Genomic DNA, 17,075 nt, shown 5'->3' on the forward strand with positions numbered 1-17,075 from the left:
CTGATATGGTGAGCGCGAATGTTCTCTCACCTCTTACCGCCATTTTCATCTCCACAAACCCCAAATTATCTGGATCTTTAACTGCTAAATGCTCCAAAATGATTACCAGATATGCAGTGGTTAGCAGTGTCGCCTCATAGCAAGAGGGTTCCAGGTTCGAATCCCGGTCTGGGCCCTTCTATGTGGAGTTTGCATGTTCTCCCTGTGCCTGCGTGGATTTTCTCCGGGTACTTCGGCTTCCCCCAACAATACCAAAAACATGCACATTAGGTTAATTGGCTACTCTAAATTGCCCCTAGGTGTGAGTGTGAGAGTGTGTGGTTGTCTGTCTTTGTGTGTTGGCCCTGCGATTGACTGGCGACCAGTCCAGGGTGAACCCCGCCTCTCGCCCGTAGTCAGCTGGGATAGGCTCCAGCTCCCCTGCGACCCTGACGGATAAGCGGTATAGAAAATGGATGGATGGATGATTACCAGATAGTTGCCAACTTGATCAGGGTGATGTTTAACGATTTCCGGGCAGATAGTGCTTGGTGGGTTTAAAGAGCATTTCTTTGCTGAAATCGGTTACCTGTTGCATCTGAAAAATACAAGCTGCAGAATGTCAAATCAAAACAATGAGTAAAAAAAATACTAAAATGCTCTGTAGGGTTGAGGGAAACTGCTGTCACATTGCAAATAGTCATTTGATCTATTGTTAACATGACAATACTGATAATAGCAGCTTTAAAGTCTCTATATGTTTAGAAGTTTGAAATGTTACACTTTGGCAACTAGCCAAAATATGACATGGTATACAGCCATGCAGGTGACACTCTGTACAAACAAAAACAAACACTCAATAAATATGAAGGGCAGGCCCTCACTGACTTGCCACTGATTTGCTTTGCAGAGAAGCATGAGTAACAAAACAAGATTTTAGTCTAGATAAATATTTTATTGTTGTCATGGTAATACTATTACAATCATCTCATGCCATATGTGAAATGTGAAGGGCCTATTTAAAACATTATGCCGTATGTGGTCGATCTGTGTGGACTTAAAACTGAATTATTATTACCATCGTATGCATTTGAAGTTGTGGTCGAAAACATTTGAAGTAACACATTTGGACATCATTGTGACTGCAAAAAACATATACAAACAAACATTGGAAACATTTCATCTGGCTAAAGCAAAACTATAGTAGTTAAATAAATTAAACAAATGATCTCTATGTGAAAACACCCACACACACTCACACACATAACATGAATCCTTTCAGCAGACACATACAGCAAAGCAAGTGATAACACTGATACATATAAAGTACAATAAAATCATATGTCCCTTCCAAAAATTTCATTTCAGTGAGACACATGACATGGGCTATGGTGGTTAGATCCTGCTTTTTCAAAAATATACTGCATATCTATTTATAGATTTATATAAACAACAACAAAACTTTTAATAGTTTTTTTTTTTATAATTCTAAAATACATCTATAATATTTAGAAACAATATGTACAATTTCCCCCCACAGCAGGCTTTTATGCAACTTTAAACAAATTCTTCTAAAATGGAAGAATAAATTAAGGTTTGAAGAGGAACACCTCTGTTCGCAAGGCCGGTGGGGTTAAGAGCTGATAGATTTTGTTTGTCTCTCTCTCTCTCTCTCTCTCACACACACACACACACACACACACACACACTCCAGTTGTACATATTGAAGGTATACCATATTCAGCAATAGTTTCTACAGCGTTCCTGTGTTCATCCACTAAACACTCAGTGAGATCTCATACTGTCAGTGGTTTGAATGTGGGATGATGAGTGATGAGCAACTATTGTAACACTATAATCCGTAATGGAGCTGACATGTATTTAGTGCCAGTGAGACGTCCCATAATGCTTCCTGTTTTCTTTCCTGCTGCATTCTATGTAATCTCTCCTGCCGTGTGTGTGTGTGTATGTGTGTACAATAATGCAAACCTTGTGAAATGTTCCAATAAACCTAACGTTATACAAACTTACATGCTCATAAAGGCTTCGATTTGTAAGAGACGTACTCTACTGACATGATTTACCATTCAGTCCCAATAACTCAAACTTTCTGTAACCTAACATCCATGGAGTGTACTATTACCTGACAGCTAGAGCTGATTTCACATCCATTCTCCATGCTTTTATTTTTTCCGTGAACAGGCTGAGAGAGTCAGCATTCTCTCTCTACATATTGCGATGCGTGATCAGACCTCCATATGTGAGAGTTCATAGAGTCTGACTGTTTCTGTAGTCCCGACTACTGCTCTACTAGAGGAACATAGTCCATGTCTGCACTGTAAACAATGTGCAGAGGAAGACAAGTAAAGATGAAGAGGACGAGGAGGTGGTTGAAGCCGAAGATATGTGATGGTAGCTGTTGTGGCTGTGGGCTCTGTCGGGTGGCTGCACTGTGATGTAACCATTAATGATGCGAACCAGTGGGGGAGGTGGAGACTGGGCCATAGAACTGTGGAGGGAAGATGAGACAGAGTAGTAGACAGATTAGTTTGAAAACAAATCTATCTTTATCCATAATTATCTCTTAACAACCCCCTAAAAACTGTTTTCTACATCAGTTTCTCACTGTGAATGAGGTCCTACGTGAATATAATTTTCTGGAAAACACTTTGGTCGTGTTTCTGTCTGCGTTCCCCTCAATGGTTTGAGATGGTTTGGAAAGAATCTGTCACATACTTCAGTATTTACCAATATTTAGCAACACTTGTGAGGTTGTTTGCTCATGTTGTCTTGCCACTGGCAATTAAATGTGATCAAATGACACTGACACAGTCCTCACAGAGCAGGGTTTCAGACTGTTTAACTGAAAGAAAAATCATTGAGTAAGACAGAATTCTCACTACTTCCCATATCACCACTGTGGTCAGAGAAAATAACCAGAACGCAAGAGTAAAACTATGGAAATATTATTGATGGTGAAGCCAGCGAAGGAAAAAATTCCTCGACAAAGGGATCAACTGTTACAGCACTGATCAATTAGGACAGCTTTTACAAATACAAAACTTCTGGCCATGCAACTCATTGATCAGCTCACAGCTCTAAACCAAGTGCCAATTCTTATTTCTTCTCTTTGTTGTCCTCTCTCAATGTTAATCTGCCTGGCACTCTTACGCTATCTCCAGTTCTCTCTTTATTTTATAGCATTAGATATTAAAGAAAAGTGACTGCAACATAGAATGTACATTTTACTGTATTTATATTCTGTTGGGAAAGATATTTTTGCTAAGCATAACATAAAGAACATAAAGAAAAATACAAACACATTTATCATAAGTTTAAAAACTGGAATTAAATCATATCCCCATCCTGTCTGCAGACAAATGAGACTATGCTTCGAAGCAGGCTGCAAACTCTTTGGATGAAGTAAGGACACATTTGGAAGAGTTTAGAGAGTTAAGCGCCAGTCAAAACAAATGGCCAGAATATGCTGTCTTACAGCCAGTGATGAATGAGAGAACCACTGCACAAATAGGCAACAGAACATAGATCCCATTACCAAACTGTACAGAGGAATTTCCTACTAGATGACCAGAATTTTTTTCAAAAGCGCCAGAACTAAAAAGGAAAAAATCCTCTTCAAAATCAAACAGCCGCTTGTTAACAGATTCGATTAAAGGGTTTGAATATTTTCCCCATAATTTCTAAATTAACCTCAAGTGATGGACTTACTCACAGATACTTATTAATAATATCTACTTTGCACTAACTTAAGCACAACTGCTTGTTAGTCTATGCTTTCGTAATTAAATACATTTTAATATGGTAGATTATACCAATCACTACGCAGAAAATTTACCTGGTACTGAAAGAAAGAAGTTATGAAGCTGGTTTATTTAAGTTTGAGGGCCAGGGGCCGTGTAAGGAAACCATGTGCAACCTAAAGAACAGGATGACTGCACCAAACACAACAGAAGGCTGAGGCGCTGCAGTCATTTCTGTTCCTCAGACTCCCTCTTCCCTTCTCACTCGACCACCTTTTCAGACGTTAAAATATACAAAGACGTGCACCGTGTGCACACTTTGTAACATGTGTACACAAACAAGCTGTTTCCTTTCGGCTCAAAATACAGAGTCTCTCAGAAAGAGAGAAAACACTGCAGACATAATGTACACAAATGTTCACAAAACCCCTTCTGTTCCTGCTAAGAACACAGGCTACATAGTTGGATATTTTTCTTTTCCGTCACTAATTTTGAGTAGTATATACTGTACATGGAAAAATACATGCTCTTGTGGGGGTAAAAAGCAGTACACGCTTAAGAGCCGAAGCCTACACAGGTGCAGTTTTGCAAATCCTCACTCGCTAGTTAGCAACAATTGAAGATCATGATTTGGGAAACTCTGAAATGAAAATAAGAAAAACTGCAACAGCTGACTTTCGTATTTGTCTCTTGACCGTGTTGGGATATGTCTCTACCAACTTTGCACATCTAAACTGTTCAATATGTGTCCATTCTTCTTTACAGAACTGTTCAAGACTGCAGTTTTGAGGTCATTCCACACATTTTCATTGGGGTTTAAGTCTGGGCTCTGACAAGGCCATCCAAGGACATTCACTTTTCTCTTTCAATCACTGTGTGGTCAATTATGTGGTGTGCTTTGGGTCATAGTCATGTTGGAAGATGAACCTTCTCCCCACTGACATCTTTCTGACAGTGTTGTGTTTTGCCCCATTCCCTGCCACAGAGAAACACCCCCACAGCAGGAGGCTTCATGCTTTACTCTAGGTATGGCCCTCACTGGATGGTGAACTGTCTGGCATTTGGGTTTGAGGCCAAATAGTTCAATGTTGGTTTTATCTGACAATAACACCTTTTTCCACCGAGCCTCAGTTTTTCCCACCCATCTCCTGACTTGTGCCTTTCCACAACTTTATCCTAGAGATCTTTTGCCTTGAAACCCCTCACTTCAGCGTTTGCTTTTAGTTGTACTACCAGGGGCTGAAGCGCCCCAGGAATAGCTGTTTTTATGCTGAGCTACTCAAACGATCACAATGGTTCACAGGTGGAAGTCAATTAGCTCAGTGTGCCACTGAGATGGTGATCAGTTACACCTGATTGAGTTGACTAACATTTTTAGGAGGGGGTGCTCCTTTATCCTTCCCAGTGATTCTTTTTTTTTATTGTTTTCTTAACTGTTGAGTAAATACAGCTAGAAAAAATATTATTTTGTGTCTGTCTTCATTTCAAGTCGCAAAGCAACAAAATGTGATTATTTTAGAGGAGGTGATTCTTTTCTATACCCCCTCTATGTAGTAGGTGCATGTGAGATGCACAACCTTTAATTTCAGGCCAGTAAGCTCTACAATCATTTAATCAGATTGCTCCTAGACTAAGAAACAGCATGTGATTTTCTGACAATATAACTGAATATCTTTGGGAAAACATAAAGCTACACACAAAATATATTTAAATGTTTGAATTGAAGAGTAAATTGATAAACTTTCTGTTTCCTCAATAGGAGAAAAGTTTGTCCAAGTAAAGTCATAAGTTAAGATTGTCGCTTTGACCTTTAGGCTGGTGATTGTGCAGTTTAATTCACTTTCCCCAAATTAGACAGTGAGTTATAAATTTAATTGAGCTGATATTAACACCGAGTTGTAAAATAAAAATTTGTCTCTCACAGAAAGAATCTTGTCTGTGTGAGTTTAGTGAAGGTGTTGAAGCTTCCTCTCCCACTCCAAAGATGTGGAAGTCAGGTGAATTGGAAACTAAAATTATCCTCAAGTGTGAAGGAATTTGGTTGTCTGACTATCTGTGTTGGCCTTGTGAAAGACTAAATCCACCCTGTGTGTGCTCTGAACAGAAAAGAGGTAAATAAACCTTTTTGTTTCCTGCCCACGTGCACAGTCATATCTATAAAACATGAAAATTTGCCATTATTGAGAGAAGTTTCAACACAGCAGACCACACCTTGTGCAGAGGTCTCCTTTTTGTCTGAAAGGTGAGCTTGTTTTGTTGTCCGGTTAGTCCCTGCCTGGAGCTACTGTGAGACCAAAACCGGATACTTAGTAGGAATTCCCAGGCTGATGTTTTCACATCTAGGACACTTATACCAGGTAGGAACTGGTCTGGACTCATACCCTACTGCAAGGTGTGTGTATCAATTGAAGCGTGTGCAGATGCCATGAAGAGAAAGGTGATGTGATATGATGACTGTTGGAGCCTACGGCGCCACACCAGGAAGTGTCAGTTTTATTCTATAGACAAGTGGAAAGACTGCATTACACATTTCCAATTTCCCCACTCACATCCTTCCTGTTTTTCTTCTCATATACTCTTGAGTTTTCTCAACACCTGTGACCTGTTCTACACTTCTCCTCACCCCCCTATTCAAAGAAAAGAGACAAACTTGTCATTGATGATAGAAGTATATAAAAACCAAGACCCCGTGTGCTCATCTTTCCCTCCCTACACTCTTACCTCTCGTCAATGCGAACCCAGAGGTCATTAAAATGTCGGTGCCGCTGCTTCTTCTGCTTATTCTTCCTCTTTTTCTTCAGCATTTTCCTCTCTGCTTTCTCCATCAGCTCCAGGCTATCTGGTGGTAGAAGCATATGGGGTAGCAGATCATCCTCCAGGGGACTCCGCTGATCATCCTCTTTGTGGGGGAGCTCGTGGAAGAAAGGCTCCAGGAGTGGGGATTCATCATGGTGTTCCTCTGTCTCTGTCGAGGCAGGTCTGGATGATGATTTTCTGAAGGATACACATCACAGGAACATAAGAAGACAAAAGTATTGAGGCACCTGACCATTATACCAACAGGGACTTTAATGACATTGTATTTTAACAGCTTTACAGCCATAACACATTCCACTCTTCTGGGAAGGCTTTCCACAAGATTGTGGAGTGTTTCTGTGGGAGTTTTTGTTCATTCATGCAGTAAAGCAATCGTGAAGTCAGGCACTGATGTTGGATGAAAAGGCCTGGCTCACAGTCTCTGCTCTAGTTCATCCCCAAGGTGTTGGATGGGGTTGAGGTGTGATGGTGCCAGTCAAGTTCTTCCACAGCAAACTCATCCAACCATGTCTTTATGGACCTTAATGTCTTGATATGCTGAAGCATTAAGATTTCCCTTCACTGAAAGTAAGGGGCTCAGCTCAGCCCCAGAAAAACTGTCCCATGAAGAGGTGTGTCTGAATACTTTTGTCTATAAAATATACTTCTGAAAGAAGCACTTCAGAGTTGAATGCAATCTTTACAGCAGCATACACTAAGTGTGATGTGACCTATCTTTCCTGCACAATATCATCAATAATTGTTCAGTAAAGACTGTAGATTTAAGATTTTTGTCTGCATCCAAATTACAGCAGACAAAGCCACACTGGTTTTCCTGCTCGTCGCACTGCAAGTTCCTATCATTGCAGTGGATGAAAAGCAAAAGCTGTAGAGAGATGCAGATTTTTGACTGTCGGGAAAGAGTAAAAAGGAATCCTGCACCAAAGATCCATCCTTAAGATATCAATTGCCTGTGAGTATTAGAATCTGAACCAACCACTGGAGTGGTTTCTATAAAGACTGTCATACATTTCATCTCCAAAAACAGAGCCACTCGCAGTTTAAAGTCAGTGATCATTAAATTATAGATTTGCTGTAGTGTATTCCTTTAATGTGACCTGGTGAAAGGCGATGATCCGCTGAAATTTTTACAGATGTTCAGCCTGGAAAAGCAAGGTGAAACCATGGCCAAATACAGATTAAAGAAAAAGAAAGGAAAGGAAAGGAGTAGAGAAGAGGAGGAATTCCTGCTATGTACGAACAGGATGCCGTGAACCTTCCAGCAACCAATATGGAGTCTAATAGAGAACATACCCAAGATTTTCTGGAATAACAAATTGAAGTATCAGAATGGGAAGTATGAGAGCAAAACCCAAACTCATCCCTTTGATTGAAGACACTCTCGTTTGTTTTGATGAGCTGCTGGCCATCTCTAATGAGGTCAACTAACAGCCACCATGCATGTGGACACATACACACACACACACACACACACACGTTTGGGTCGGCTCTTCACAGGCTCATAATCCTGCATCAAACACAGCCTGTGTGTGTGAAAGTGGATTCACTTCTTCATTCACTTGCACACACACACACACACACACACACACACACACACAGATCTGGCCTGAGATAGCCACCCGCACAGTGTGCCATGGTAGACTGCACTACATGCTTCACAGCAGGAGGCTGGCCTTTTCAACATCACTTCACTTGGTGGGGATTTTGTCATATTTATCTTAAGAACAAGCTACATAGGGGACATAACAGGAAAAAAATAAAAGGTCCCCATGAATGAAAGAGATATCAGTGAAAATGTTTTTTCCTAAAACCAAAAAATAAAAATGCGAGCTCCAAACAGCCAACCCGCCATGGCACCGCACTGCGTACTCAGTAAGACATGTCAGACATACAGGCCTGCAGCTCAGGCAACTTCCTTTTACAAATAGCTCAAGCTTGGTTCATGAGAAATATTTGAGTTTTGCATCACAAATCACACTCCTAAATGTTTATATATTGTTCACAAAACAATTCTGCTTGCAGAAATTTTACTTCATTTATTTGTTTTGCACCTAATGTTCAGTATTCTTTTGGGGAGGGTTAGATTGTATACTGTGATATCACCTCTTTGACTGCACATACATTTCCAAATAAAAGTTATACTTTTTTTCCTTTTCTTTCTTTTTTTATAATCCTTAGGATTTCAGCAGTAGTTGATTTGGCTATGACTGTGGTTAGTTGTGGGGATGGTAGGTTTGGTTCAATTCAGTAAACACAACAGCACAGAAGGAACAGGTATACATGTTTACAGTATAGCCAAAGAAACTAAACTGGAATTTAATAAAAGTCAGTCAATTATGACTGCAGCTATTTGATTTCATGCCCTTCATGATGGCAGAGTGGAGTAAAGTTGGTTTCCTTACTGAGAACCTTTGCATCTAGACACAGTTTTGATGACTCCTGGAATCTCTTTGTAATTAAAGCCAGTCACTGCTTCAGCTGAGTGCTTTTGAATAATACAGCTGTGATACGATGTTAGGACAGTGAGCAGTAAACAAGGAGGCTAACAGCAGTGACATAAATGTACTAATATATTGAGAAGTAAATACATTATATAGACAAACGTATTGGGACGCACCTCTTTATTATTGAATTCAGGTGAGGGATGGGAATGTTTTTTAGTGGTTTTTTAATGGTCAGGTGTCATAATACTTTTGTCCATATAGTGAACACTGAACGGATATTTTTGAGAAAATGCCAGTGATACATAGTATCCAAAACAGATTCTGGTTGCATGTAAATCTTAAAGATTATAGCTTTAGAGCTCATCGTTGCTGGATAAAGTTAATTGCTTCACTGTTTCAGACCAAATCAATGGTAAGAAAATACAGCAAATGAATCTGTCACTGAAGCCTATCTGAAGTTAACTGTATTAGGTAAACACTGACTGAGTAAATTTACATTCTAGCCCTGAAAGTTTAAAGACGGTTCTTTTATCCTACTGTAACAACAGAGCTTTGTTTCTTTTCTGTGACGACAAACATCCACACCAAAATGAGCCTATTAGGTGATTAGTGAAGTAGTGGTTCAATTACAAGTAAATAAACAAAACGTTAGCTCTCCAGTAAGAATAAATTGAACAATGACAAACTTCAAATTGAGGAGATAAAACATTCATGTCTAGAGACATTTGGCAAGAGTGAGTACGCTCTCCAGTCACTCAAAGGATAACTAGCAGTGCAGTTTTTGATTATTTGCAGACATCACATTTCTCACAAGGGCTGAAGCAGAACTTGAACATCTGTTTTGGGTCTCTAAATGAACGCAGACCAACTATGGAGTTGTGCTTACTTGGAAAATGATTCCCCAGTTTAAATCCAGTCAGTTAAAAACTTGAGAGAAATATATATTCCTGTCAGGGCCATGAGACAGCGGTTGCCCTGTATCATGTGGCCGGGAAATGAAACCTTACACCCGTTTAAGTGATAAAATATGGGCCTTCAAGTTTTATAGGCGTGTGTTTTCGGAAGAAATCATAATGTGCAACAACGATGGAGAAACACAATATTTTCTGCCCAGTTCTTTATCTAGTATTTTTCATTTTCTCTGCTATTTTCTTAGTTACTTCTCATGTCTCCCAGACATTTATTCAGTTTTTTAAGGAAGACTATTTCCTAAAAATTAAATAACCCCAAAGCAGTCTCTTACACTAAAAACATAATTTCACAAAACTCACTGGAACAGAGAAATTTAGTCCTTTATCTTTGTCTCCCGGAATAATTTTGCCTAACACAACACACCTTTCATTGTAAATCATTTTAACAAAAAAACATTTAAAATTCAAGTTTTGTCTCCTATCAGAAATTATCCCATCAGTCTCACCAACAATTAATTTGCTGTCATTGCTGCAACTAAAGCTTTCTCCTTTTTGAGGCAAACATTAGGAAATGTTTCTCTGCACTTTGAAGTAGGATTTTTATAGGAAGGGATTCCTGGCAGTGTAATTCATCCTTCTGAAAATTAAAATAAATCAGTAATTTTGTAAAAGTAGAAGCTCGTATAACACCGTCAGAGTTATTAGATTTTCATGGTGCACTGCTGTGATAAATCACAAAATCCCAGACCAGTTAAATGTGTCACTAGATGATGTATGTGTGTGTTTAAGGGCATTTTAGCAGTAAATTTACCTGTTTATGGGCTGCCCAGCAGGGGTGTGCTCCACCTCATATCCCTGCCGACGAAGCACATCAATGACTGTGTTGTTGCCTAGAAAGTGACCTGTGACCATAAAAAGACAAGAAAAGATGACCTCCAAGTCTAATGATGAGCTACTGCAGCAAATTGAAGCAGACATTTACTGTCCTTTTAACTGCACTGTCTCGGGAGATCAAAAGTGTACTGAAGACCTATGCACGGTTTTAATGAAGAAATAAATGTAATGGAGAACACTGAACAGAGAGGAGAGGCTGGTCTGTGCTTAACAAAAACACACACACTTAAATCACATGCATTTACATCACTTTTGTGTCATTTATTAAATGATCAAAATTCTACATTTTAATTTGTGCAAAGAAAAGTTCCAAGTTGCTTTATGCCTTACGCTTCCTGCTCTCTAACAGACAAACATGTGAGCAGTATAGACCTTCTCGTTCAAGTTAAGGAAGAGAATGAGAGTTTTTTTTTCCCTGAAACTATTTCTTTGAGTTCATGGAAAATCCAAACACCGGTTCCATCTTAATCATGTGTGAAAAGCCTTCTTATCACCAATGAGGTGAAAATCAAAATCAATCAACACTGTCAGATAATGTATTGGAAGGTGGGACCACTGTGAATTTAGAGATAGTATAGACTCCTTTCTTGCCATCAGATGCTCTTTTCCTCACTTCCTGCCATCCTTCAACTGCTTCCCGAAACGCTTTTAGGGCTTGAGTTTGCCCCGCACCCCATTTCCTACTTTTACACCTGCTGTTTTCCTGTTAGATCCATCATTGCCAAGACTCATCCCTTTTCTCCTCTCTTTTTTCACAAATGATCCATTTTTCTTCACCTCTTTATTTCTTTTCATCCGCCCATTTTATTTTCTCCATTCTCCTTCGTTATCTCTAACTTCTCCTCTTCTCCCTCTTCCTCTCTTTCTCTCTCTGACCCTCTCAGCTACATGAAGTGGGGGCATTGAGGCTTCAGGTTGCCATGTCAAGAGGTCTCCATTCTTCCCCTCACTCTGACAAGGGGGAGCAGGGGCCCATTGTTTGGGCCTGCTCAGCCGTGGCACCACAGAGCTGTGTAAACAATGAGCCCCGGCACTTTAATCTGGCCCAGAGCCATCGATAGAGAGAGGGAGGTTGGCCTAGATGGACTAAGGGTGCCATGATGCTTCCCCAACCCTAGAAATAGTAAGTGATGGCTAAACTATGTCCCAGTGTGTAGTAGGCATGGAAAAAGTGAACTGAACTGAACTGAATATTGCAGAATTGAATAACTTTTTTCAAACTAGTCTACTTTTGAATTTTGTCTAAGCTCCTCTGAGAGGAAAAATGTCCCATAAGAATCAAGGCTGATGGTTCTTAAAAAAAAAACTGTTAGAGCTATTACCTTCTGTTTCAAGTGAGTTTAAATAGAAAAATATCATCTTATGTCACTCTCTAAATCATCCAAGGGCTCTTGTGTGAGAACAACCAACATTAACCATGAAAAAGAGTCATTCATTTATTTTTTTTTTTTGTTTTTGTTTGAAATGAAATCATTATCCATACAGGTGGTCAGTTAAATGAATACCCAGCAGCTCTAAAACTCTCCACGGGAGTTGGAAACCAGAGCAAGACAGAGAGACAGAGACCAAGTTTTCCAGCCTGCCCACGTTTAGAAACAACTCAGTGTGATTTATGTGGGTTTACGTCAGGGGATTAAGGTGGGACAAATGGAGCTGTTCAGCACAATGTAGGGCCACAGAGGGGTGGGCGGACTCCAAAAACTTCAAAGGAACACACACACACACACACGCACGCACGCACACACACACACACAAATATGCAAATTCTAATAGGAGGTAAACCATCAATCCTGACATGTCCCCAAAGGCTTCAGTGTGGAAGCTGAGTGTGTGAGCTGAACCAAAAAAAAAGTTAGAAGGTTAAGACAAAAGACGATATTTAAAAACCCTGTAGCACAACACACACGCACACATTAAAAAAGTGAAATTTCTGTGAAGCTTTTTCTGTGACAAGTTATTTAGGTAAACACACAAATTCTTTTTTGTAGTGGATTTTCTCCAAATATGCTTTCAGTCCCACCAGTGTGGCCCAAATGTTTTTGAGACTTTGAGGTCTATTGAGTTTTTGTTAAAATTTTGATGATGTAAAAAATGGATAAATCTAAAGCAAATACCATGCCACAAGCATTTAACATGAAGACCAGTTCTTTTTATGAACAGCAGACCACCTTAACAAGAACATGTTTCATACTTGAAAATGAAAAAGAAAAAAATCACATGCAGATTGCTGGTGTGCCAAAGTCATGGAATCACAAACAAAAACGAAATTCAGACACCTCCTATTAAAAATGATTGATGTCCCGGAAGAAAGCAGGAACAGAAAATTAGAAGAAAACTTTCCTAATGTATGATGTTGTCTTTGGCAACTGACATGAACTTTTAGGTCTAAACGTGTGAGATGATTTGTGACAACTGCTTCTCTCTGTTTCTCTCTCACATTGCTAACAGTTGGCACCAAACAATGTATTGAATGAAGATGCACCAGATGCCAAAACAAATTCCTCGTAGATGGAACCTACCTGGCAATAAAAGCTTTTCTGATTCTGAAGAAATAAAGAAAAAAAGGTATGACAGACAATATACTGGAAAGGGAGAAAAAGCCAAGACACTGGATGTCTTGGTGAAATGAAGTGCGTCGTTTACACATACACAGCCAAAGGTGCAAAGTTATTTACTTATTTATTTGGTCAATTGTATTATATATCCAAATTTTGCATGCAATAACTGAAAGTGATAACTAACATTTACAAGTTTCCCTATTTATCTATACAACAATCTTAATTTCATGTTTAAATTTAAACAGGTCCATTCTATATGCCTTTATGTTTTCCCATGTGTCTCTAAGATTTACTGTTGCTGTCCAATTCTAAAAGGTGGACATTGGGGTGAGAAAACACCTGTGCATCTTTTTACTAAAAAAAAAAAAAAAAAGTCAACATTTGGGCCACAGAAGTCATTTTCAAAGCTTCAGGATTACAGGACTACTTCTATATTTACTTTTCTGCTTTAACACTTCAATATTAGAAAAAACACATAATAATTGTGAAAATGCTAATGCCGTGCAATTGACACATTCGCATTTTAGCATTTTTCTGCGCTGTAACAAGACTGCACCACTCACAGATGTTTTCACTGCATGACTTTGCTAAATATGTTGACTCACAGTCACCGTCACTTATTCTACTTGTTAGTTGTCTCACGGCAAATCAAAATGAAAACATTTCTTGGTCAGCACTGTACAGTCTTAATTTAGACATTGTTACTGAATTTTAGTCTCCACTATGTGACTTCAACAAATTAATTCATTGTTTTGATCTGGAGATTATCACAGTTTTCCACCTTCAGGCCCAAAATGTGTCACTTCAATGTTGCTTTAGGCTCCATACACAAGAAACTGTAGTAGTCATATTAATTTTGGCTCCGACTAGAAACCTACAGCCCACAGTAGGGCCCAATCCACAGTTTAGGCAGCACACCCCTGGAGTGACATCTGTGACATCTGACATATATTTCCACAGATTATTTATGTAAGCCAATTTCATACATTTTAACTTTACGAAATGGGCCAAAAATACGTACATCCATGCACAATATGTTGACTATATGTCTTTCCAGCAGCACTGAGAGAGGGGAGATGGTAGAGATAAAGGCCAGGGACAGACCTGAAAGCTCTCATTCACAGCTAACTCCCTACATGCAGCGACATTCATACATGGGACCACTTAGTTGAAGGGTCACAGATTAGCTCATGTCACGGTTATAGAAACTTAAAAGTTTGTATATACTTACTGACGTTTTCTATATAAAGCACTAGCTGTAATAATAATGCTGAACAATCAGGTGGCATAGTTTGGCTGTCTATGCTAAACAAGTACAAATTTTCAATGGGTGAGGTTAATTATATATTGTAATTGTAATAATACTCAAAAGTAACTATAATTATTAAAAAGAAGCCTTTTCAGTCCCACCTCCTGCAATATAAGTTTGTAGACTTCTAATTGAAGTCTACAAGCGCGATGTAGAGCATAGAAGATGTAGGAGGAGGAGAAGGAGGTAGGGCTGGTTATACAAACTGGGGTTCACATCCTCCCATATGTTGTTAGGTTATTGTTACAAAACATTTGGTTACTGTTAGGGAAAGATTGTGGTTTTAGTTAAAAAACTGAAAAAGTCCAGATCTTGTGCATTAAATAAATGCTATATTTTTCAGTATTTAAGACCACGGTGCCCAGAAGGTCTTTTTAACTTATCATAAAATCATTACCAAGAAAATACGCTGACCACAAACATTTTGCAGATTCTGTAGATTAAATGCACTTTTCCTTATTATGATGTTAAAAATAATAGATAAGACAGCTGTTTTCAATTTTCAGTTATTATTTTTTTAAAAACATCTTTATTATAGTGGAATAGCTTTACTTCCCTGGATGTCACTTATTCCTACTGTACTACAGTCTTGACTGTAATGAGGAACACAGATGTTTGCATTATTGTTTTAAGAGGACAACTAAGTGTAAAAGACCAGCTGAAAGTGTCTACAGTAAACTACAGCAACTTTCCAAAAATCTGATTTGTAATTGACTTGAATGAAACCTATCTGCACACCTTCCCTCAGTCAGAGCAACATCAGACGAGAACCATGGCAGCAAAAGACATCCAGTCCCTACTATCAGCAGCTCAAATTATTAGAACATATGGTAAGCCTTAAATTGTGTTACGTTTCCATACACATTAATATTTACATTACAACTTGTACCCAGGCCCAAGCAGCAGTTCTCATAACATTACAGCATGTTGGATAAACAAACGCCACAGGCAGCACTGAGGCCATTCTTCCCCATATAGCCTCTGCTAGCTGTTTATATACACATACTCTCTGCTAGTCAGCTGTGCCCAGCAACCCATAATCATTACCACTAACAACTGAATGGAACCTTTTACTGGATGAGATGACCGTAAGGTGTACAGTACTTTCTTTAGTCTGTAGCATGCAGTGTTTTAGTTTGTTACTTCCTGGAAGTAACTTTTATTGCCAATGACATAAAACCACAAACCTTTGGCTTGAATTTTTCTTTGCAGCTGGCCAGGTTTGTCTTTCTTTCTATCGCTTGCATTCTATTCTTATGTAGATATGTCACACAACAGTGGCTTAATTTACAGGACACATAGAGGACAGACAGAGAGAGAGAGAGAGAGAGATTTAAGCGATTCAAACTATTTTCAAGCCTAAATAATAAACTGAGTTTAAAGACTTTCCATTTCTATGACATCGGAGGCAGTGACCAGGCGTTTTCGCTCAAAGACAAGTAAAACCTCAGTGTCTTCAACGGTGAAGGAGACACAGGCATCCATAAAAGTAAAGTCATGTCAAAGACAAATAACAGAAAAATTATTGTTTATCCACTGGCATAAAGATCACACAGTCATCATGATGAAACAATATCAGCTCAATATTAACACTCATATTAAATGTCTGGAAATACAAGCTCCGCTTACATAGCACTTCCTCTTATCCCTCATTAAATCATACCATTTTATGTCTTTTTTATACACAGGACTGTTTTGATCTAAATGCTAACAATCACAATCTTAACATTCTGCTTTCTAGTAGGAGTATTAGACAAATTAAACTGACTTAGTAATGGGCTTCAATTATAATCTCAGTGCATCACCAAACTCATTAGGGAACCATGAAAAATCCATTTGGAATATGCTGAGATATTTTGCTGGTTATGCCAAGATTTTGACCCGCTGGTGACGCATGACGACAAATCAGGGTCTCAGTAAAGCCATTAGGATTCGTTATCTGGGCCCTATCCATGTCTGTAAAAACTTGGTTTTAATACATCCAATTGTTACAGAGACATTATATCAACAACAAAAAAGTCAAGCTCATGGTAGCATTAGAGCAAAAGCTGAGTGGTTCACAATGTCAGCAGGATTCCTCCTCTTGGAATAATGAAGGATGGTTACAAAATTAAAAGGCAATCCATCAAGCAGCTGTTGAGATATTTCAGTCTAGACCTACCAAAAAACCAACACCTGCATCATTAGAGCCACACTGCTAGAGTGTAAAAATAAAGAGTAAAAATCTTAGAAGGTAACAAGACAGGAATTGAGCATAGCATAAAACACTTAGTGCCTCTAAGTGTTTTATGTAAAGTGATCTTAACCACAATTCAATTTCTGGACAGCAGCAGTTACTGTTGTTTATTTAAGTGAAATTTCTTCCATAATTTATGCACCGTGGCCAACCTGCGGTGTTGAGA

General features: G+C 38.9%; 1 protein-coding gene across 3 annotated transcripts in view; it reads right to left on the reverse strand.

Moving 5' to 3' along the window:
* Positions 1-1,411: 1,411 nt before the first annotated feature.
* The window catches only part of trabd2a (TraB domain containing 2A), a 58,400-nt gene continuing 42,736 nt past the window's right edge, over positions 1,412-17,075 (reverse strand). For all 3 annotated transcript variants that reach the window (XM_046375832.1, XM_046375831.1, XM_046375830.1), the window contains 3 exons: positions 10,724-10,814; positions 6,462-6,734; positions 1,412-2,488 (listed from right to left, as the gene is read on the reverse strand). In XM_046375832.1, coding sequence (XP_046231788.1) covers positions 2,290-2,488; positions 6,462-6,734; positions 10,724-10,814 — 563 coding nt within the window. In that variant the 3' untranslated portion in view covers positions 1,412-2,289. The remainder of the gene's footprint in view (positions 2,489-6,461; positions 6,735-10,723; positions 10,815-17,075) is intronic.

This window comes from Scatophagus argus, chromosome 20 (assembly GCF_020382885.2).
Source record: "Scatophagus argus isolate fScaArg1 chromosome 20, fScaArg1.pri, whole genome shotgun sequence".
NCBI lineage: Eukaryota > Metazoa > Chordata > Actinopteri > Scatophagidae > Scatophagus > Scatophagus argus.